This window comes from Trachurus trachurus (assembly GCF_905171665.1).
Source record: "Trachurus trachurus genome assembly, chromosome: 14".
Classification (NCBI taxonomy): Eukaryota; Metazoa; Chordata; class Actinopteri; order Carangiformes; family Carangidae; genus Trachurus; species Trachurus trachurus.
The window spans coordinates 24,640,472-24,663,039 of NC_139903.1; the positions used below are offsets into that span (position 1 = coordinate 24,640,472).

Genomic DNA, 22,568 nt, shown 5'->3' on the forward strand with positions numbered 1-22,568 from the left:
ACTCTGTCTCGTAACGTTCCGTTATTATCTATAGTGTGGTGAATGTGCAGGTCACAACTTGTCCATGAGAGCGTTTTGGAGGTGTTGGATTGTGTATTTGTTGAGTTTGATGAGGGAAACCAAGAAATTCCATTAGCTTCCGTAGCGTAGCAATTAAAAGTAACAAACCTACTCCTGAGACTATAGGGATTATGTCAATGGGCCAATTTGCCAAAATGTTGAACTATCCCTTTAAAGAAAAAACGATGCCACAGGCTCAACAGTATTTGCAACGACAGTTTGACTCAGGTCTGATGTAGAGTTTTGGGGTTAGTCAGTGTGAGAGGACGGCCATGCCAGAAGTGACAGAGTCGGACTGTGTGAGAAATAAAGAACAAAAAAAAAACAATACATGAGCTGCCGGGCCTGAAACAAAAGTGACTGCTAAGTGTTGGAAGCCGTTAGGTGGCCTGTCTGTCCTTTCTTGCATGGCACTCTGGGAACATTTAGTCGTGGTGGCTGGGCGTAGCAGAAGGGTGTGTGGTGGAGGTGGGGCAGAAGGGGGTGGGGAGTGGGGAGTGGGGTGGGGGGTGGTTGGGTGGGTGGGTTTGGTTGAGGGCATGGGGGGAGGGGTTGGGGTTGGGGGACAGGACGAGTATCTCCTTGCCTAAAACACTGTCCTGCATCTCGGGGGGCTGCCTGGAAGCCTGCCAGAGAGCTAAAAGACTTGAGCTCAGGGGGCGTCTGACCGCTGCGCAGCGCACACTGTGCCACCTCACAATAGGCACTGCAATACAAACCACACACACATACACACACACACACACACACACGTACAGACATACACACTGATTAAGGAGGAGCACGCACGCAACCGACCTCGCCAACTCACGTGCGCGCACACATCACAACAGATTGTCTATCAGGTCTGAGGAGAGAGGACATGGACAGAAAAGTTACAGTACAAACTGCTGTTAAAGGGCTGATCTGCTGCTTTAAAGCTTATTTCATCATCATTAACAGTCTCATATCGCAGATCATCTTTTATCTTACTGCTGAGCCCCAGACGCCTTCACAGAGTATGGACACACAGAAAACACAGGTTTACTTTTACTACAGGTACTTTGAAATCTATTAAAGCTGGATTAATATTGCTGATATTTTCATACTCACAGTTGGGAGTCAGGGATGGAGAGCACCATAGTGTCGACGGAGTAAGATGTGTGAGCGATGCACGTGAATGTCAACATAAATACTTACTTTCTTTTTTCTAGATATGCAAAAAAATATTTATTCTTCTTAGTCGATGATCTCTAAAATGATAAGTCAATGTGGGAGTGGCTTTTTCTTTTTTATAATAATGGATTGGATCATTTAGCAGCTAGAGTTTTGACTTTATTTAACATGAGAATATTTTTACTCCTGATGTTCTTAGAAAATAAAAAATATCTGCTATCAGGTGTTGTTACCTAATGTAGGCCTCAGAAAGGGTGTAGGTGTTATCTAACCTTGATGAATAACATCAGTAACGATGTGAGTGTGAATTGCTGGTTGGATATTCTTTGAGAAGAGATGAAGACCAAAGTGTGAAATGAAATAGGGACAGGAATTAAAATGGAAAAAGGTACAGGCACCCAAGAAAACAGACAAATCAATGTCAGGGAGGAAAGAAAAAAAGAAAAAGAATAAAAAATAAAAAAAAAGAAAGAGCGGGAGGAAAGTGAATGGCTGGAGCGATTAAGAGCTCAGTGATGCTGAGAGTGCTGACCTCATATTCTCCATAGTGTCTTCTGGCATGGGCGCCACTGTCTGCACGGCTGGCAGATTCTTGCTAGTTGCACCGTTGACAAATGACGAAGAGGAGGAGGAGGAAGAGGAGGCAGAGTCTGTAGCACCTAGGGAACCAACAGCGGGGAGACGGATGAATAAGACGGGCGTTACAGTAACATGAATCCAGCCGCACAGAGATCAGCGTGCAGGAAAATAACAAAGGAAATGTATTAATGTCCTGATCGGCTGCGACTAAATTCAATTTGGATAGTATTTCACTGGACATGCAGCTGCTTGTCTTCTGGTAATGCCCCCACCCCCCCACGTTTGTGAAAATAGCTTTGCAATCAATATACAGAATCCATTCTAGAGAACAAATCCTCTCCTTGTCCATTATGCATGTATGATACAGTACAATATGTCTGACAGGCTGACAAACACAAATCCACTCTGCTGCTGAGTACGATGCTGCACAGGAACAGCTGTGACCTGCATGTTAGCTGACGTGTATTTGATTCTTATCCTGTTCTCCTACATTTCTTCCTATTTAATATCATATCTGGGTCCAAGCAAATCTAATACATCATTTTCTGTCTGCATCTGTATGTTTTTTTCCTGCAGGAGGGATTACAGTAAGTGTGAGCCATATGAACGGTGCACTGTCCAGCATAGGACTTGTATGAGATCATCTACTTTTTTAATGGCTTGAGGATATCTCCCACTCTGCTGTGCTGGCTGCAGCTGCATTCATTTGCTTGCTAACTAGGCTAAAGCTGTTCCTGAAAGGATCTGCTGCCACTGTTGGTTCGGTCCGTCTCTCTTCCAGTTTGTTCCGGCTGTCGAAGCACAGCAGAGAAAAGCATCAAGAGGAGAAATTCTGCTTCATCAAGCAGCCTTTGAAATGCTTGAGGCCTCTCTCCAAAACACCTCTGTCATAATGCAGGTGTCTGTCTGCTGCTTCTCCGCACATTGCGGTGAACAGACGCAGTGCAAACATTTATTTGAGTGAAAACGCCCGTAAATACACGGAGAAGAGAATTATATCTGTGTGTCATCTCTCACCTGTAGTGTTGATCATGCTCTTGGGTGTTGCTGTCGCAGCGGCAAAAATATTAGGTGTGCTTCCGGCAGTGGCTGCTCCGCTGGTGGTGGGTGTGCCCACCGTGTTGACTGACAGGCTGCCAGGTGGCGGCTTTTTGACTGGAACCACAACACTCCTGTAAGAGATGAAACAAAACGGCATGAGACGAGGCTGCGTGCAAAAAAATATTTATAAAAATATTTTAATATTCCTTATCAAACGCCCTCCCGGTGATATCTTTGTGTGAGAACATCTGTGAGGAGGAATACACAGTAAATTTATGTTGCTCCAGTGATGATGACAGCCTCCGATTTTGCGAGCATGTTTACTCTGACAGTACGCGGAGCAAAAAAAAAAAAGTGTTAGACTTCTGAAGTCAGCTTTGTGATTTCAGTCTCAGCCCTGTGAAACTTGGCCTTTGCACAAATACAAATATATATTTTTCTTTTTTAAATCTATTGTGTCATTTCACAAAGATACATGTGGTGACAGAGTCCAGGTGTGTGTCCCTCAAAACCAAAAAATCACCATCATGAGGGAGCTAGAAGGAAGTGCCTGTTCATGTCAAAAATATGAATTCCTTAATAAACATCAGTATATGTGCATTTCTTAAAGGGACAACGAGGAGTTTGTATTTGGTTATAAAAAAGTCTCACATTAATGTGGATGGATCTACGCTACCCACACTTGTTAATGGCTCCATTTTCGATAAATATATCGTTATTTTAATTAATGGTGGAAATGCTGGGCGAGCCGACCAGCGTTTCCTTGCTTTCGGTTTCGTGGACGCTGCCCGGCGGGTCATGGGAATAACGCCGCCGAATCGCCGTTTATGGTCGGAACTACGGCGGTATGTGATCGTCTTCGAACCTCTGACTTTAATTCTTGATTAATAAAAACATTCTTGGCAAGACGGCCATCTTGCACCGGTCCAAGAATTTCACCGTGCGTGCGGAGGCTCATGGGAAATGTAGTATGAAAACACTTCGCTTTCCAAAACTCCTCGTTGTCCCTTTAATATACAGCACTGTAAACTCAGATTACATTTGTAAATAAACAACATAACTAAAATCTAGGGGTGGTGACTTTAAGAGCCAACGATGCATTTAGCTACTAATTTATATGGAGCGATGGATCAGTGTCTGCGCCTGTCTGAACCATGAGCGTGCAGACAGGCTTTATACATCAGGTAGACATCTTGGAAGTGGATATGGAGCCATTTATGATCTATTTTGCACATCGCTTCAATCAATAACTTGGCTCTCAAGGACCGGCTCAGAGCAGGATCACAGAGACTAAGTGATTCACAGGAGAGATAAGCAGGTCATCAGTCAGCGGACGGTCACATGTTCACAGTTTGGAGAGGGAAAGAAAATTTAAAACTCTTTGCTGACTTTGTTTATCTCTCATCATGTGCAACGACTCCATCATTCAGCGACAGTATCTCCATTTTTCTGTCATGGTATCACTGTGACTAGAGGGAAATCACTGTCATTTTGTTTTCATTAGAGTGTGGCTGTTTTTATTTGGTATTTTTATGTATAATCTGTTTCACTCAACAGAAAGTAAAAAACAAAAATATCTATGAGACTTCTGGAAAACAAATAAAAAATGCTTGTAAATGTTAGTATTCAAAAAGATTTCTGCAAGTGGGAGAATAATTTCTAACATTATCATTCATGTGAACAATTTTTGTGTCTCTGTTTTTCCAAAACTTATGTGAAGCAATTGAACAAATGGCAGTAAAATAACACACATCTGTAAAAGTCTGGGATGGGCTGGAAAAATCAATTCACTGATGGAAGTGTCAGGCTGCATTGACTGTGATATCTGTATTCCTCTGCCTCTTGTAGGTCAAACGGCGGCTGGGACTGACCTGTCGAAGGAGTGGAACTGCATGGGCAGCATGGGGTGCGTCTTCAGGGCGGGGTCGGGGTGGTAGGGCGTGGGGCCGGACTCCTGTCCCAGGTCCCCGCCGTCAACTGGAGCCGCCACCAGGCTCTTCAGGATCTCCTGTGTGTCAGAGAGGAGAACAGCGCCGGTGTTTACAGGGAACAGGCTGCTGACGCTTCAAGGTTCATTTTCCTTGTTGGTTTTAATATTGTTGCTTTTGACAAATATCCATCCGCCACAGATGAAAGTGAGCAAACTATATTTATGATTTAATGATACAGTAATCGTACACAGTACAACCTCAGTGAAAGAAGCACATATTGACCCTGTTCAGACCTGGCATTAAAACCCACGTCAGGCGATACGACTGCAACCGTGCAGCTAATGAAACCCGATGTACTGAAGCTTGATACACATTTAAAGGACGAATGTGGTGTGTTGCCAGGAGCAGGTGGTAACTGTCGTTTAACAAGAGCTTGAGCCGCTGTCATTTTTATAATTCAAGAGGTTATAAAACGACCTCGGAGCCGCTCGGAGCCAACAGTGATGAGACCAGCTGGGGATAGCTGGTTAGCATGCTAACCACAGTGGAGGAAACGACGTGAAAGAGACAGGAGTTTAGATCGTTTCCACCTCCAGACACAGCTCCTGGTGAGGAAAGCAACCTAGTTTGATGCTAAAGTTACAGCATTTCTTCTAGTACTTCTGGTAAGTAAACAGCTGTTAGTGCTAATGCTAGCTAAGTGGCTAAAGTTAAACTTACACATTGCTCATTTAAATGTGCTCAGATACATGTGATCTCAATAGAGCAGAGTCAATACAAATTAATTTCCTGATCACCCTGGACGACAAATGAAATGGGAACATATCGCTACAAATGGGAATATATTTACATATTATTTATTTTAAGTATATTTTTAGGGCATATTTTGCCTTTATTTGATAGGATAGTTGAGCGGGACAGGAAATTGGGAGGCAGAGAGAGGGGGAATTACATGCAGTAAAAGGCTGATTGCAGTGAGGACTATAGCCTCTGCATATGGGGCACCATATGCATATATATAAATATATTTATAAAAATAAACTTCATATTGAATATTAAAATTACAAACACAATTTACCAGCGATGCATGAAGCCTATTTGGATTTATCTGGATGCAAGCAGCGTCCCACAGACTCACCTTGACATTGATGCCTTTGTTTGTTTGACTAATGCTGGAGATGGAGGAGGGCGGGGCTTGGCTGGAGTTGGGGTTGTGGGGAGAATCCAGGAGACTCTCCTGTGACCTCCTAACGTCAGACAGGTTGCACAACAGATCCGTGCCTCCTCCCCCGCCTCCCATGTCTCTGTCTCGGTCTCTGTCCGTCTCTCTCCCCACCAGGCCGAGGCCGAGCCCAAGACCCATCTCCGAGCCGTTCAGGGAGCCGGCCACGTGGCCCTCCTCTCCGATGCCCGAGTCCGTGTGTGGGAGTCCGGCGCGGGGAGAGTCATCCACAGGGGTCGGGGTCTGTTTGTCACGGTCAGAGAAGGCTGTGGACGGATGCTCTGGGTGAATGAGAGAGAAATAAAGAATGTGGGGTGATGTTATGAGGACTAAAAGTCAGATAACTACACAAGAAAATTCATTGTCAAGAAATTCCACAACATATTGTCTGTTTTTATTTTATCCTCAGCTATTTTCCTCCTGCTTTTAAGCTTTCATTTCTCTGCCAAGTCATAGCATTCTTTCTTTCTTCCTCTAATTGTCTCATATTCCTGACAAAGGTATTGTTGTTCGCCTGAAGCCTGTATTCTCGACACCAACGCTACAACAATGAGTCATCACTGGCTCATCCAATATTACCCCATAATATTGAGGATATTGCAGCAAAAGGGAAAATGAGTCTCACCTGTACTGGTTGGGGAGTTGATCTCGTGGCGGATGCTTCTCCCTGATAGGCTGGTGGACCTGCCGATCTCCCGCTGGGGTTCCAAAATGTCCCGGTACTTAGATACCATGAGAACTGAGATAAAGTAGACGACTGCAAGTGCCAGAAACTGAGCCTGCTTACTGTCATCCTACAGGAAACACACACAATTATGTAGTTAAAAAAACACTCAAGCATATTTACTCATATTATAACCACACAAATACTGTATACGCTAAAAATACACACACACACGTGCGCGGCGCGTGCTTACCACGTCTCTGAAAACCACAGCTCGGAGGCGATTGATGTCTACATCCTGCAGGAGTCTGTCTGGATCCTGCTAAATATGGAGGACAGGATGTCAGACGCAGTGTGTCATACATATGCATGTTTTCATGTCAGGTTTTAAGTGTTGTGCGCAGGATGTGCTTTTGATTTGTGTGTGTGTGTGTGGTACCTTGCCGGTGGTGGAGGCACTGTGGAGGCTGTCCTGTGACTTGCTGCTGGTTAAAGACGACTTGCAGCTTCGATCTCTCTGTCTCTGTCTGCACTCCAGACAGTTCCTCACCGCCACGCAGCACACTGACGGACCAGGAGAGGAAACATGTAAGTATCACAGGTTGGCTGCTGTCTGTTTGTGATGTAGTTGTTGTAACGGTATACAGCTTTCTTCATGACCAATAACCACTTTATGGACGGACATAGACTCCATTTGATATAAACCCTATGATAGAAATCACCTGTACAACTGCAACACAACTAACAATTATTTTCATTATAGATTAATCTGCAATCTATTTTCTCAATCAATTATTTCTTTGGTTTTTTTGAAATATTAGAAAATTGAGTAACTCTAATAGTAAAGTCTAGTGTGATGTCAGTTGTCTTTTTAATGTAAAACATAAAAAAAATTAATTTAATTTGATGAAAAAAGAAGAGAAAAACAGCAAATTCTTAAATTTGAAAACCTGGAACCTTCAAATATTTGATGGTTTTGCTTGAAAAATGCATAAACATAATAGTTTATTGTTATCAATTTAATCGAATCAGTTAGTTTGCTATATATCGCATGAAATGAGATGTTATGATCAATTTCAGACCGAAAGACACAAAATAGGAGGCATCTGGAGCAGCTGTAAAAACATATTACACTGCACACTTATTAGTGGATGTCTTCAATGCCATTTTTCACTTGGGAGAATATTTTGCATCCCTGTCAACAGTAGTGCTGAATCAGATAATTCATTAATGGATCAATCAATGGAGAATAAAATTCATCAGCGAGCAGCCTCTGTAAAAGTGAGTAACTGCTGCCTCTCTTAGATTTACTCCACATCATCAGCGTAATTTGAATATATATTTGGATTTTGCAGTGTTGGATGAAAAAGGCAATTTAAAGACGGCACTTCTGGGAAATTATAATGGTCACTTTTCTAAACTTTTTTTTTTTTTTCGCCCACATTCTGGGATTTAATGATGATTAATTAATAAAACTCGAAAGATTTGTTGATAAACTGTAATGGAGGTAATTGTTAGTTGCAGAGCTACTCCACAGGGCCGTGAAGCTACGTGCTGCGAGTCCAACTCTAAAATGAATAGTGTGAAAACTTTGAGCACACACCCAGGCGGAGACACTGCCTCATCAGCCCGCCTGACGACATGTTCTTCTCTGCCTCGATCTCACTGAAGTTGAGGGAGCTGGCGAACACCAACACGTCCACCATGGCCATGAGACGAGACAGGAAGGTGACCGCCGTCTCCGAAGACATGCCCTGTGTCGCCTCGATGTTCTCCAGCTCCGTCTGGGAAAGGGCGGGGGAGAAACACACACAAGCTTGCCAGTTACACAGTGTAATGTAGTATGTAAACACACTTGGTTGCACTCAGTAGTTTTTAGAAAAGTGGTGAAACACTGCAGTATCCTCCTTTTTTTTTTTTTTTTTTTCAAACAATAGAAGTAACCTTTAGAAAAATGTATGCAGCTGGGACTTACGCAAGCATGACCATAACAGTCATGGCTGGATTCACCAGCGAACGGGAAACACAGTCTTTAGTGTCATGCTGGTTAAGTGAAGTACATACTGATATGATGAAATCTGGCAACATGGGGTGCTCTACACGACACACAGGAAGTACAGCCTGATGACACACAGGTAATGGCGACAGTGGGATCGTGACAGTAGCAGTGTAGAGACAGGCAAAGCTAGCCTAGGATACCGTTCCCCTCGTGTTCACCACACCAACCTAACGTGTTTAATTACAGTAAAAAAAAATAATTTCGGTCACATCCGCACTGAAAAAATGAATCAGAGGGCAGCATGGCATCGGTTTAAAACTCAAACCAAGTGTGTGGTTTGCTGTGTCTCTGCTTCGGTAAGCAGGGTGTGCGGGGCTGTGGAGAGTCGACAGAGTGCAAGCATCTGGAGGCTCGTCAGCGCAGGTGAGCACAGACAGTTGTGGGGGTGTGTGGGGGGGGATAACAGACACACAAGGTGAAAACAGAAGGGCTTGGTGCTCTTAGCTCTTCTGGTGATGGTGGGAGTCTCAGGCTCTTTACGCACCTCTCCCCCTGCGCCTCCTCCCCCAGGAATAGGGGTCACCTCCTCTCCCTTTGACCCCCTCTGGGGTCTGGCTCCTCCTGCCTTCTTTAGTGTTGATACAAATGGGACAGGCTTAGCAGATGCAACCCCCAAGGACTTATGGTAAACTCTCATGCTCTTTCACTCTAATTTCTCCGACCCACCTCCTGGCTTTCAGTCTACTCTAACCCCCTTATGTGTATAATATTCTAACAGTGTTAGAATATTATATCGCTTAAGAACTAGAGGCAGAGCGATCAATGCAAACCCACAATATATAGAGACAGTATAAGGGGGGTGGGGGGGTATTGATTAGCAGCAAAGGAGCACAACAAATAGAAACACTATGGATGTCAGACAGGCAAGGGTTAGTGTCAATCACAATGGTAAATAAACCAGAACAGAGTATTAGTAGAATAGAAAGAGAGGAAGAAACCACAACTTACAGTGTTGGCACTACTCTTAGAACTCTGCACATGCACAAACAGACAAAAACAGGGACAACGAGGACAAGAAAATACAAAGAACACATGTAACACAGAGAGGAAAAGAAAAAAAGAAAGATGATTAAAGGAAATCAATTAATACACCGTCAAATTAAATAGATTGTTAATAAAAAAGGATTACAACAAAGCTCAAATAAAGCTTAAAATACTGAGGCAGAGGTGTTAGATTGTTAAATACATAAAGATACAAATGAGAGGAATCCAGAATGTGTTACATGAGAGTTTAATCACTTTACCCTTTTTAAAAAAAAAATTCATGGCCAAACTATTCTCAACCAACAAGACCTTTTGTCACGATTTAATAGGTAAAAAAAAAAAAAGTCAACACTTCAATTTCTTTAACCTATTCAATCATGCAAGATCGACTCTGCCCTGAGCACAAAGGGAATCAGGATTAGGAGGTTCCTCAAAGTCGGCGTGTGAGCTACAGGCCTGAGAGGCAGCTGTTGACCTGCAGTTTCCCCTCCTACCACAGAGGGGGGGAGTGGAGCCACTTACAGAAGGGGAGGTGGCAGCAGACAGGAGAGGCAGGATGCCTCCGCAGGCGATGATGATGTTGTCCACCATCTGAGAAATGAGGTGGATCGTGTTGTGGACGAAGATGATGTTCTCATTGCTGTTGACGAAATCCATCACTGACTTGGTGGAGTGACTGAAATGGAAAATAAAGAGTTTGACGGATGATGAGAGACAACAGGTTTGGAAACAGAGACATCGCAGCGGTCGTGGTCGTCTCAGATCGGCCTCGAACGGACACGCTGAAACCCAGCTGAGCTGATTCCGGGTCAGCCTGCGGCGACTCACCTCCTCCACACGTGCACGTCGGTTTCCAGGGCAAACAGCAGGTCAGTGAGCAACCTCTGGTGCATGGGCGACCACTTGAATTCTGGGATGCGGAACATGGTCGTGCGCGGGCCGGGGCTGAACTGCCGGCGTTGCTCCTCCGTCATGGGCATGCCCCTGAAACCCAGGTCGACACGCAGGTCCCGCTCCAGCTGCGCCGCAGTCCGACCATGAAGGGCCTACATACAATACAACAGGACAGAGGAGGAGGAGGAGGGGGGTCAGACAGTCGTGAGCTTTCAGCACATCTCTCACTAGTCCGACATAAAACTTGGAATAGATTCAGTTATGAAAATCTATTTCATAACTGAAACCACAGAGCACTCTGTGGCACTTCTTATCCTCTATTCACTGAGCTATTAGTGAAAATTAGTTGACGTGTGGGCAGCCGAGACAAACTGTCCAAGGCTGAATATTTTACACTAATCAACACACACAGCTGATCACGCTGGGCAGCAGTGGGAATAAGGCCTGTGCTTGGTCACTGCCTGAAGTGGCAGATTCATTTAGGTGAGGATAAGTAATGCTACCTAAGGAAAAAAAAGATTTTGTATAGGAAAAAAAGCAGCTTTATTCATATTGATGTATTTTTCCCCCATCCAAAATCTTTTTTCCCCTCCTAAATCCATGTTTTCCTTGCGTTTTTGTCATTGTTGATATGGAAACAGTCCTGAGCTGGACAGTCGACTAGTAAGGTCTTGGAAGCTAGAGTAAACAGAGGTACGTGATAAAAACACACATTAACACTGCTCATATTAACAGAGTTATGCACACTCGGTGTTGTGATAAGGAACTGGTGGATGTTGCAAAGCGTCTAGTGATATTTTGAGCATTACATAAAGGCCAAAGTCGCTGTTAGAAGAATTGCCCTCATTACTTCAGTGTTTAACCACAGTGTAGCGCAGCTAGCAGGAGGAGAGCTAGGTCCTGGCTGCACATATTTTTCTCAGGTCTTTTCCTATGGTAGCACTCGGGGACCTAGAGCTGTAGAGCGTTATTTAGAAAATAACTGGAATTCTCCTTTAATTGTGACTTTCTAGCTAACATTACAATAAGTGAAACATAAATGTACATACAAATTTTATGAAAATAACTGATTGACATTTAAAAGTATGCAGCAGTAGTTGTGTAGACTCACACACATGAACACACCTGAGTAGTTGCCGTAGTTTGGATCTTTTTTGTGTCCTTGTCCTTCCCATCGTCCGACCTCTCTGTATCGGAGGTGGTGCTGGCTGTGTCTCCGCCGGTCTTCAGCCCCGCGGCCTCTCCCTCCGCCCCGGCTGTGGCCTCTCCTTCTGGGAAGTCTGGCCTGGAGGCTCCCTGGATCTGGCTCTGGCTCTCGGCCTCAGCGATGGAGCTGATGTCAGCAAGAGGGCTCTGGATCTTGAAGGGCCCGTCCTCTGGAAGCTCCCCAGAAGCGTGGCTCTGGGTCTGTAAATCAGAGCCACAGCTCGTCATGTGGGCCAGCAGGCTGAGGTCATCACTGGCGCTGGTGGTGGAGTGGGCCGGGACCGGGCCGGATGGAGCGGGCTGGTCTGGACTCGGCAGCACGAGGGGGTCCGTGGCTGCCAGAGCTGGAAGTAGTTTCTCATCAACCTGGAAGAGATAAATGGGGTAATAAAAAATTCAGAGAAAATTAACGAATTAGGGAAAGTTTGAAGGGAAAACTTTTTTCCTCTAGGGAAATTAGAAGGAGTAAGAAGGACAGAAAATTGTCGGGATACAACAGTAAGTGAATGGTGATATTATATTCTAGGTCAGCAGGGGAGGACGAGGCTCCACAGATAAGACAGTAATTCATCAGTGACAATAATCTCAACAGAGCGCCCCACCTTGCTGAAGAGGAACCCGTTGTTGCTCGGGACGCTGTCCTTCTCATCAGCCAGTGTGATGAGCGGACCCATGTTCCCGTCGTCCTCCAGGCTGACTCCCGACAGCGCCAGGCCCGGCCCCATCCCGACCCCGGAGCCCGCCGTGTCGTCTTTAGGCGCCAGGCTCCCGTTCAGGTTCTGGACCACGGCGCAGTAGGCGCTGTCCAGGAGCGAGTCCACCTCCACCAACGGTCCGTTCTCCATCCCCACTCCCCCGCCTCCTCCGCCCACGCCCCCGCCCAGCCCCTCCGGAGACAGGTCCAGGTCGTCCAGCTTCACCTCCGTGGCCTCCACCTTCTCGGCCTTGATGTCCACCAGCAGGTCGTGGACCTCCACCCTCACCCCCGGCGCGGCGCTCTGCTCCCCGGGCGTCAGCGCCTCTCCGTTGGGTCGCTTCACCGCGCCTTCCGCCAGGAGGTTGCGCGAGTCTCCGCCGGCGCCCTCGCTGTACTCGGCCTCGCTCTCGGGCGTCTGCGTCTGGGAGTTGTCGTCGATCTCCAGGTTGCCGTTGACGACGGGGGCGGGCGTAGCGGAGAGCCCGGAGATGGTGGACACGGAGCCTTTCTTCCCCTTCTTCATGTTCTCCTCCTCCTGACGCTGGTACTCTTCATACATTTTAGCCAAGTATTCCTTATGGGCTTCATAGGTCACCTGTGACAGACATGAGTGGTTGTGTGATCAGAACAAAAGGCACTGCCAATAGCTCTCCACATCAATAATGTCTCCATCAAGTAGAGCTCTTAGATAATCCGCACCGGAGGCTAAAAGTGGGACAGTATCCGAACACGGCCATTACAACCATCATCCATAATTTCCCCTCACTTTTACTCTGCCGTCAGAAAATGGGTTAAATTTCCACGACGGATCAGTAAAAAAGAAGTCAGCAGCAGGTATTGAACATTATATCTGTAATGGATCACTCTGGGCCTTGCAGGTTATTGAACCGAGACTTACAGTTAGCAATAGTCAATATGTACAAATCAATACATGTTTGTTTAGCCTCTATGATAGCTGCAGTTAAAATACCGATACCTAAAAATCATTAACACCAGTAATGTGTTTATTTTTGGAGACATTAGATATGATATTCTACAAGAATCTCCCCAGACCAACCAAAGAGTATCAATCAATCAATCAATCAATCAATCAATCAATATCTTTAACATTAAAGGGTTGGAGATCCTGGAAAAAGGGTTCTACTGTATCAGGGCACATTTTGAAAACAAGTCAAAGTCCCATGCAGCCCCTTTCCTCAGAGCTCTCTCTGAAGCCACACCTCCAGAGCTCAGGAATACGCAGCGCTTGTTCAGCGTTGGGTTCACATCAAGGTGAAGCTGAGAGGGTATCGCAGTGTGACCCAGTGAAATCCCAATTTGAGCGACGCAGCTTTCCGCTTTCACTGTGCAGCATCACTAACTGTCCACCAGCTTTTTCTCGTGGCTCATTAATGTGAAATAAAACACCTAACATCATAATAAACCACCCAGCATCCAGCTTATCTACATCACCACCTACAGGACTGAGGTGCGGTACATTGTGTAAAAAATGCTCCAGAATAGGATCTCGAACCCTACCTTTAACCCCACTGGTTAAGAAGTCTACAAGAAAAATGTGCATTCCCCTCTCACCTTGGAGTGTGCGATAGACAGGGTGTCAACCCAGACTCGCCACCCTCCCCACTCGTATTTGATGGCGTGGTACAGCAGGATCCTAAAGATGTTGTACACCATCTCAGTGATCTTCTGCTCCTCTGGGTTCTTGGGGTTGATGTATCCGAGGGAGAACATCCAGTCCTGCCACACGGAGCACTGCAGCAGGCATCTGGTACACCACACAAACATTGGATGTGAGCGTGGGGGAACTGCAAAACGACTTTCTCGTTGGAAATTGTAACAATCAGTGCGAGGAGCAGATGACACGCAGTCATTTGTGCGTTCTTACCGCCGGTTCTCACGGCTGTTGCTGAAGAGTTTAATCATGTCGGAGAGAAAGAGTCTCCTGACCTCCATCAGCTCGCCGCTGGGCGAGGAGTTCTTCAGGAGGGTCGCCACTACCTTTAGAATCACTGGGTAGGAGAGAAAAATTGGATAATTAGGAAAGGAAGTGGGGAGAAAATAATGAGATGAGAGAGTGGGAGAAGCAGATATATAGAGAAGATTTTCAATAAGAGAAAAAGAGAAATATGAGAGCCAGAGAGAGTGAGGCAGATCGATAAGGAAGAAGTGTTGGCCTCCGTTTGTTTACAGCCATTAAAACAGCCCAGCACTACTGGCAGACAAAGACTCAGAGACACAGTAGTTGTCTTTTTTTGTACTTACTGGGATTCTGGATCTTGACGGTGGAGTCGGGCTCAGGGTGAGGTTTGTGGACCACCTGAGTACAGACCTGCTCTGTGAGGATCTGCACAGGGAGAAGAAGAAGAGCCACGGCAGTTAATTAAACAACAACAACAACAACAACATCCTGAATTGTGGATATCTATAAATAGACAAAAAAAAAACGCATCACTTTGTGTACTTCGCTATAGTGACGGAGCGCGTGAAAGAGCGGCTGCCAAACAGGCACCTACCTCATACAGGGTGTTGTAGGTGGTGACGGAGACGGTGTTAGTGTGCATCATCAGCCTCTCCCCCAGCAGCGTGAACAGACTGTGCGTGTGCATGATCTCCACCTTCCTCCTGCCGAGAAACACACACACAGAGGGAGAGAGAGGGAGAGAGGGAGATAGGGAGAGAGAGAGAGAGGGAGAGAAAGAGAGAGAGAGAGAGAGAGAGAGATAGATTGCCATTCATAACAGAATTTACGACAGTTGAAAATGACATTGATTGTCACTGGCCTGATGACAGTCTGATATTGGCAGGCGGCACCATGTGGCCCTGTCAGTTGTGATGGGACGAAAGAGGACGAGGAATTAGCAGCAGCACTGCAGGAGTCACCGAGGCAACGCTCACATGACTGTGAATTACTGATTTTGCCCGTTCACCTTGCCAAGAGGTGATAATTGTGTCTCTAAGAGGATTTTAAGCGGAGAGGCTCAGAAATCAGGGTTGATTAACTTTAAATGTTTCTTTTCAATTGAATTAAATGAGTGATTATCACAGCTGATGTATAAACCTGCATCTAACTGGGTCATTAGAATGGGCTATATTTAATATTATGTATTGTACATACTGTACAGAAATCGTGTAGTTGCCATGATCACGTTTCAAATACATTTCTCCAATCAGTTCAGTCGGTTCAGTTCTAATTTAGTCTTTTAACAGGATAATTACATTTTACAGAAATTGCAAATAGTTTTTTTTCTCAACGCTCCAGTCTGACTGAACAAATTGAATTTAAAAAACAAGCAGAACAAATATAACTGCAGGCATGATGGCCTACTGCACACAGAAATAAATTTATTATCTGTCATAATGAGACTGCACCATGACTGAGGTTTAACACACACACATACACACACTTATCCTTAAATTAAATGTCAAAGCATCCAACAGATCTAGGACATTTATTCATCACATTTTCAACTAATGAAGACCCGTCAACAAACTGCCAAACTAATGACCTTTTTCCTTTCAACTCACCGATACATGAGCAGGGGGAGACTGACACGTCATTGGACAGGGCAGTTGTTCTTAGGCTTTTACATTATTATGTGATTAAAATAAATCATCTTCATCCCATGAGCAGTGTGACTTTAAATTGGAGGACTGTTGTGAACCGCTGTGCTCCTGACGCACAGTGAGAGCCGTATAAATCTACCCGGCGACAGCTTATTAGTAGGTCTAAGTGATGCTCTGTTGATGCTGTTTTCACTTCGCTCTCAATCAGAGGTGACAACAGTTCCTCTCTGTGTAATGAGACAACAACAATCACAGTAACACTGCACTTGTCAAGATTAGTCATTAACTCTCAGCAAGTCGGAGGGGAAACAGGTTCTGCAAAGTATTTTTACAAATTAATTTCCCTAAAAAACACTTATATAAGTATAATAAAGTTGTTCATTAGATACAACATCCTGGAAAAATTATAATCTAAACTGGTTATAGTCAGCAGCTCCGAGTCAAGTCATGACACATCTCTGCTTTTTGCTTATTAGATGGTAATTAACAATAAAATATTATGAATTATATTATTATTATTATTATTATAGTTATTATCATGTGGGCTCTATGGTATTGTAGCTTGGGTGATGATGATGCCCTACTATGTTTGGTCTGAGCAGATCTTAGGTAGGTGGGGGTGGGTGGGGGTAGGTGGGGGTGGGGTTTGAAGGTGCAGGGCTCAGGTGCAGCGTGGCTCTCTGCCCCCATGTTGTGCAGTAAGTGGCGTGCCATATCGCATGGGAGGAATAAATCCCCCAGCATTCATTGCCGCTCATCACGGTTCCACCTCCCTGCCAGAGCACGCTGTCAAAATTATTATTCTGCCTCGGATGTGATGATGAGGACATTATCTTTACGTGCGCACACACACATACACACACACACACACATAAACAAACAGCCCCCCCTCTGAGGCTCAGGAGACTGCACTGCTGTAGTTCTTCAGTTTTTACTGCAGTGTCAGGCCTCTCAATCTCCCCACTCTGGTGCCGCATTTGAGTTTAGCAGTGACAGAATAAAATTAAAGAATAAAAAAAAAAAGATCATGGACAGACACAAAGGAGTCAGGAGGCACAGACAGAGACAAGAGGAGCTTACTTGTGACCGAGGTGCTTGAGGAAGTAGCCCAGGACTTTGAGGGCTTGGACCCGGATGCTCTCGCTCTTCGAGGCCAGGAGTTTGCAGATCACCCTGCGACACACGAAACACACACACACACACACAGACACACACACACACTGTGAGTCCTCCTGTGCAGTGTGTAGCAGAAGTGTGCAGTGCACAGTAAAGTTTAACACCTGCTGCCTGGCGCTCGGTAAACATCCTTAACGTTAACAATGCGCTGACTGAAGCACTCAGAGGACATAAAAGTGAGAAAAACAGGAGTGTATTAACTATCTCTCTGGAAACAGAGGAGTTACCATAGCAACCAAAAAGACATCCATGCAGAGCTGTGCTGTGGGGAAATACCAGCACAGTTTGAGGTCGGCTTTGAAATGGGGAAAAAATATCTATCTAACTGCTGGGTTGAGGCCGCCCTTTGTGCACTGTATGCAGCAGAACTACATCTTCTCCATCTACTGGTGACCTGGTGACACATAGACTGTGATGGAGAGAGGGTCTCTTCTCTCTCTGTTAGAGAAACAAGTGCTGTGGGTGTTTGATTGACAAGTTCATGTATATTTCACCTTTTGATGAAATCTAATCTGGTCTTTGGAGCTGAGGGACTGAACATCTGTGGTCTCATGGACACAGTGAGGGATGGATCTCTGTATCCTGCCTGATGGACAATGTGAACTGTTTGTTTATCAGTCTGGATTCTTTTATTTTATTGTTTATCAGTGCTGATCAATATGTCTCTGAATATACCAAGGTCTTGTTTTTTTTGGTTGTGCTATATTAAAATATGTGAATGTGGCTGTATGGTGGATGAATAAGTCTGTCCAAAACATCAATAATAAAGTGAAAAATGTTGGCGGCCCACTTTCAATCCCTTCAGAACATTTTTTATGTGAAGGGTAATGATTGAACACTGAGGACTGAATTGAAAGCACTAGAAACATTTATATCTTTATGTCTGTTCTTAACCAGCTCTTTAATTCTCTTGGCTTTTCATTTCATTTTACTTTTTTTTTTTTTTTTTTTTTAAACATTATTAATACTTTTTTCCACCTCATTTGAACTGCCTCAAACAAGCATAAAATAATAAAAGACATATTTTTTAAGGGTAAGTGAAGAATGTTATTTGGTAAACTAAAAAAAACAGAGATCTGTGAGAAAGCAAACCTATAAAACAGATTGTGCTCATTGCTTTAGATCTTAATACATATTAATAGTAGGAGATATATAAAGGTAAAGCAACTGCTTTGTGAAGCTTTTTCACAAAGCATAAAGAATGGCCTTTTTATTTATAAACTCAACTTATTTCATCTAACAACGAAACAATAGTGCATTTTTTTCCTGTTGTGTTTCGGTTACTTGTTAAAAATAAAAACCCATGAACAGAAAAGCTGTAACAACGAGACAAAATCAATATCTGGTAAAGAATAATTCATTCTTCTGTGTCAGTAGGATCTGCGTTGCATCAGATCCGTCTGTGTGTGTACGTGTGCAGCATGTTGGGAGGCGGCGGCGGCATTCACCTGATTCCATTTCTCTGGTCAAACGCGGGGATCATGGACGCCGGGTGTTCAGACATCAGAGCCACCAGCAGCTGCAGCACGTCGTGGATATTCTCATCCTGCAAGTTGTGCAGGTGAACAAAAGGAGGAGGAGGAGGACAGAGGACAGATGAACAGGGGCTTAAGAGGACAAAGAGAGAGTTGTAGAGGTGGACGTGCGGAGTTTTTGTGTGTGTGTGTGCGTTGTGGTTGGGGGTAACTGCGGAGGAGCATGTGGCATTTCAGAGCAAGAATAGATATAATTGTTACAGAGGAGTACATTCTGTTCAGTCCATTGTTGCACCATTTTTCATGCTGTCACAGCGCCGAAGCTGACTCACACTCTCTCTTGTTTAAGTGGACCATAACTCCAGCCCACTAATTTTAATGCACATTTTGCCACCAGCTCCACTCCAGCTCTCTCTGTCCCACTGACGGTTTCAGCATCAAACAGCACCTACAGTACGTACCTCGTGCATGGTCAGTAGGTAGTTGAGGATGCTCTGCAGCTCGTCCTCCTTCACACCTCGGTCCTGCAGGGACAAAGCAGACAGAAGACATCATTCAAGAGAGAGACGTACATGATCTTTCTGCTGTTGTTTTTCTCATCTCCTTAACCTCAGATGACTTCACCGATTGTTCTCGCTTGATGCGTTTTCAACCGTGTAAATAAAAGGCACGACGAGCACTCGCTAACACAAAAGCTGCAGCGCTTCATTCAGGCTTCAGATCTATAATGCGATTCTCCACAGACACACACACAGACACAGACACACACTCACATCTTAGATTAAGCTAATGGTCCCCAGGAGGAAGGAAAACAACAGAGGATGGAGAAAAAAAGATTCTTGCATCTTAAACAATGTGATGAAGATAATCCATTTCTCTCACTGCACCTTCAGTATGAGTTGTTTGAGGAAGAGGAGCATGAAGGCTCGGAGCGAGATGATCTCCTTTTGGGACGGCCGCGGTCCATCTACGAAAACACATAAACAAAAGAATAATTTCCTGTTAAAAAAAAACCATTCTTGCGCATAATACTGATCGGTTAAATAAGTCTGTAGTTCAGGCTGAGTGAGCAACACTGTTTACTGATATTAGATTGTATTAAGCTTCCTGGAGAGCTGAGAAAAACATGTTAGCACACACACACACACACTGATAGAACCGTGTAAATCACTGTCATTAATGCCACAAGCAGTTCGGCAATCTGTAATGTATTTGTTATTGTTGTTGTATTAGTTGCACTAATTTAAAGGGATAGTTCAACATTTTGGCAAATTGGCCCATTGCCATAATCCCTATATAGTTTTAGTAGGTTCGTTACCTTTAATTGTCGGTGCAAGCTATTTTTAGAACGGCGGAGCAGAGCCGCGAGCTGCTCAGAGCTACACTACGGAGGCTAATGGGATTTCTTGGTTTCCCTCATCAAACTCATCAAATACACAATCCAACAACTCCAAAATGCTCTGGTGGACAAGTTGTGACCTGCACATTCACCACGCTATGAGATAATAATGGAACTTTACCAGACAGAGTTGTTTTCGAGGTAAATTCATGCAAAACCGCTGATGCCCATTCCCGTCGGGGGCAGTTTTTCGGCAAGCAGTCTCTGCATTTGCCTCGAAAACAACTCTGTGTCGTTATGTTCTGTCTCATAGCGTGGTGAATGTGCAGGTCACAACTTGTCCACGAGAGCGTTTTGGAGTTGTTGGATTGTGTATTTGATGAGGGAAACCAAGAAATCCCATAAGCCTCCGTAGCGTAGCTCTGAGCAGCGGTTCTGCTCCACCGTTCAAAAAACAGCTTGCACAGACAATTAAAGGTAATGAACCTACTGCTATGACTATGGGCCAATTTGCCAAATGTTGAACTATCCCTTTAAACGATTGCAGGCAAAGGCATTTCAATTTGCAAACATGTGACTGATACAGTAGTCCAAATGATCCAAACCAAACAAGGCATCAGCATCAGCAAAGACATGATCAAACTACAAACACGAAAGCATCTGATGCGTGAACTGAAACATCTCTCACATGGGTATGATACAACCGCCCTCTCTCCAAAAAAAAAAGACCTTTCCATTCAACTGTTGTGTTCCATAAATGCCACACACCTCCATTACCTTAAAATATATGTTTCAAGAGCCACAGAGAGAGGCTCCATTCACATTCATGAAACTTTTGTGTGTCTTTCTTTCTGTCTGACATCTGGCTGCACTGAGCTTCACCATCTGCCTCTATGTAACAATGGCACAGCAGCACTTTAAAAAAAAAATGTTTAAGGGGAAAATTAACAACTCAGATGTTGGCATTGCGGTTTTTTTATTGATGTAACTGTGTTTCATTCATTTCTGAGGTGTTTAATGTGCAGGTCAGATACACCACAGGCTTATGCTGAATGATGAATTGGCTCAAAATGGCTGCCAAATAACTCACTAATGGAATATTGTGCCAAATAGTCTCAAAGATGCATTGATTCAGATCAAAGCAGGAGTGATATAAGACCCGGCCTTTCAAAAATAAGGCCACGTTTCCCTTTAATGCTCCCGGTGGCTGCTGCCGGCAGTTTAGGTCGACATCCGCTCTTCCCCTCCTTCCTCCACCTTTGTTATTAAGAAACAAACCCTCGCGCTACACGATGAAGCTCATAAGCTGCGTATTCTCATCAGCATTCTGCATACCCAACAGAGGTTTGTAAAAGTTTATAAGGCAACGATAAACATTTATGATGTCCGGCTTGTGCGCATTTGCCTCTGTGCTCTTTGCTGTGTCTGGAAATGGACCGGAGGGAGAAGTGCTGCAACTAGGAACCTGTTTATTGTACCATGAATGAAAATGCATGCACCTCATCCTCTCGCATGATTTAAATTGATATCTGACCCAAAGCTACAGAGAAGAGGATTTGAAGCTTCTTCCTTTGTCACGTTCTGCTGGCACTGAACCAGTGTTTCTGTCTCTTCACCTGCTCCTCACAAAACCAAAACATGACACTGACCAGATCTCCTTGTGATCCATCATCATTACGTGTCAGGCTGGTGCATATTGGTGGAATGGTGACACTCGCCATCCATCATGGTTTTTCGCAGCAGCTCCGTGTCAAACGGGAGCACGCGCGCACCAGGGTCTTTTGTTACCGGAGGATTTGAAGAAAGCTTCTAATCATATAAAGCTCTTCCAAGGGGCAGCTTTAATTATCGTCTGCTACTCTTTGAAATCAATTTTCCTCTTCTTGAGTGACTGACTCCACCATTTTATCCTGTCATCGAGAAAAAAAAGCTTTTTTTTCCCTCAGGTAATTACAACCTGTGAAGAGTCGATGAGGTTTGTGTGTGTGTGTGTCTGAATGTTCCTACATTGCAACAACTACACCTAATTGGATTTAACAAAACTGTGGTGAATTTCTGCATTCAGTGTACAGTGCACTTGAGATTACTTCTGGACACGTACCATATTTACACTCAAACTTAACACCAGACAAATTACATTATGTAACAATATTTTACAATGTATAAAAATAATCAAATGCAAATTAATATAGAAATGGCACACACAACTTTTTCGAAAAAGCAGAATAAATAAATAAAACTGCGGCACATGAATATTTAACAGTATGTCATTCTTCATTTGTCTCAGCTGCATTCTTGTTTCTCTCAATAGAAGCCATTTAATCACTGTTTCCGTTGTATTATAATATAGCAGCAGAGTTCAAAAGCACGGTACGTGACCAGGGAGAGAGGCCCGAGGTGTTTTCATTAGGTACAGCACTGCCTCTGCCTCTGTGTCGTCCTGAAAGCAATTTTCAGCCGACATCAAATGGAGTTATTTGTAAAACATGAGAAAAAACTCAGAAAAACTGTGTAGTTCTAAC

General features: G+C 44.3%; 1 protein-coding gene across 3 annotated transcripts in view; it reads right to left on the bottom strand.

The window, feature by feature from the left end:
• The window catches only part of nbeaa (neurobeachin a), a gene marked incomplete at both ends in the record, with an annotated part of 101,510 nt that overhangs the window by 19,528 nt on the left and 59,414 nt on the right, over positions 1–22,568 (bottom strand). For all 3 annotated transcript variants that reach the window (XM_083987227.1, XM_083987226.1, XM_083987225.1), the window contains 23 exons: positions 647–766; positions 1,748–1,874; positions 2,812–2,966; positions 4,707–4,843; positions 5,905–6,269; positions 6,614–6,782; positions 6,906–6,974; positions 7,092–7,216; positions 8,256–8,436; positions 9,196–9,279; positions 9,660–9,683; positions 10,218–10,371; positions 10,524–10,741; positions 11,715–12,161; positions 12,398–13,087; positions 14,065–14,257; positions 14,378–14,501; positions 14,755–14,836; positions 15,006–15,114; positions 17,137–17,229; positions 18,681–18,778; positions 19,169–19,231; positions 19,595–19,674. In XM_083987227.1, the coding sequence (XP_083843353.1) occupies positions 647–766; positions 1,748–1,874; positions 2,812–2,966; positions 4,707–4,843; positions 5,905–6,269; positions 6,614–6,782; positions 6,906–6,974; positions 7,092–7,216; positions 8,256–8,436; positions 9,196–9,279; positions 9,660–9,683; positions 10,218–10,371; positions 10,524–10,741; positions 11,715–12,161; positions 12,398–13,087; positions 14,065–14,257; positions 14,378–14,501; positions 14,755–14,836; positions 15,006–15,114; positions 17,137–17,229; positions 18,681–18,778; positions 19,169–19,231; positions 19,595–19,674 (3,907 nt within the window). The remainder of the gene's footprint in view (positions 1–646; positions 767–1,747; positions 1,875–2,811; positions 2,967–4,706; positions 4,844–5,904; positions 6,270–6,613; positions 6,783–6,905; positions 6,975–7,091; positions 7,217–8,255; positions 8,437–9,195; positions 9,280–9,659; positions 9,684–10,217; positions 10,372–10,523; positions 10,742–11,714; positions 12,162–12,397; positions 13,088–14,064; positions 14,258–14,377; positions 14,502–14,754; positions 14,837–15,005; positions 15,115–17,136; positions 17,230–18,680; positions 18,779–19,168; positions 19,232–19,594; positions 19,675–22,568) is intronic.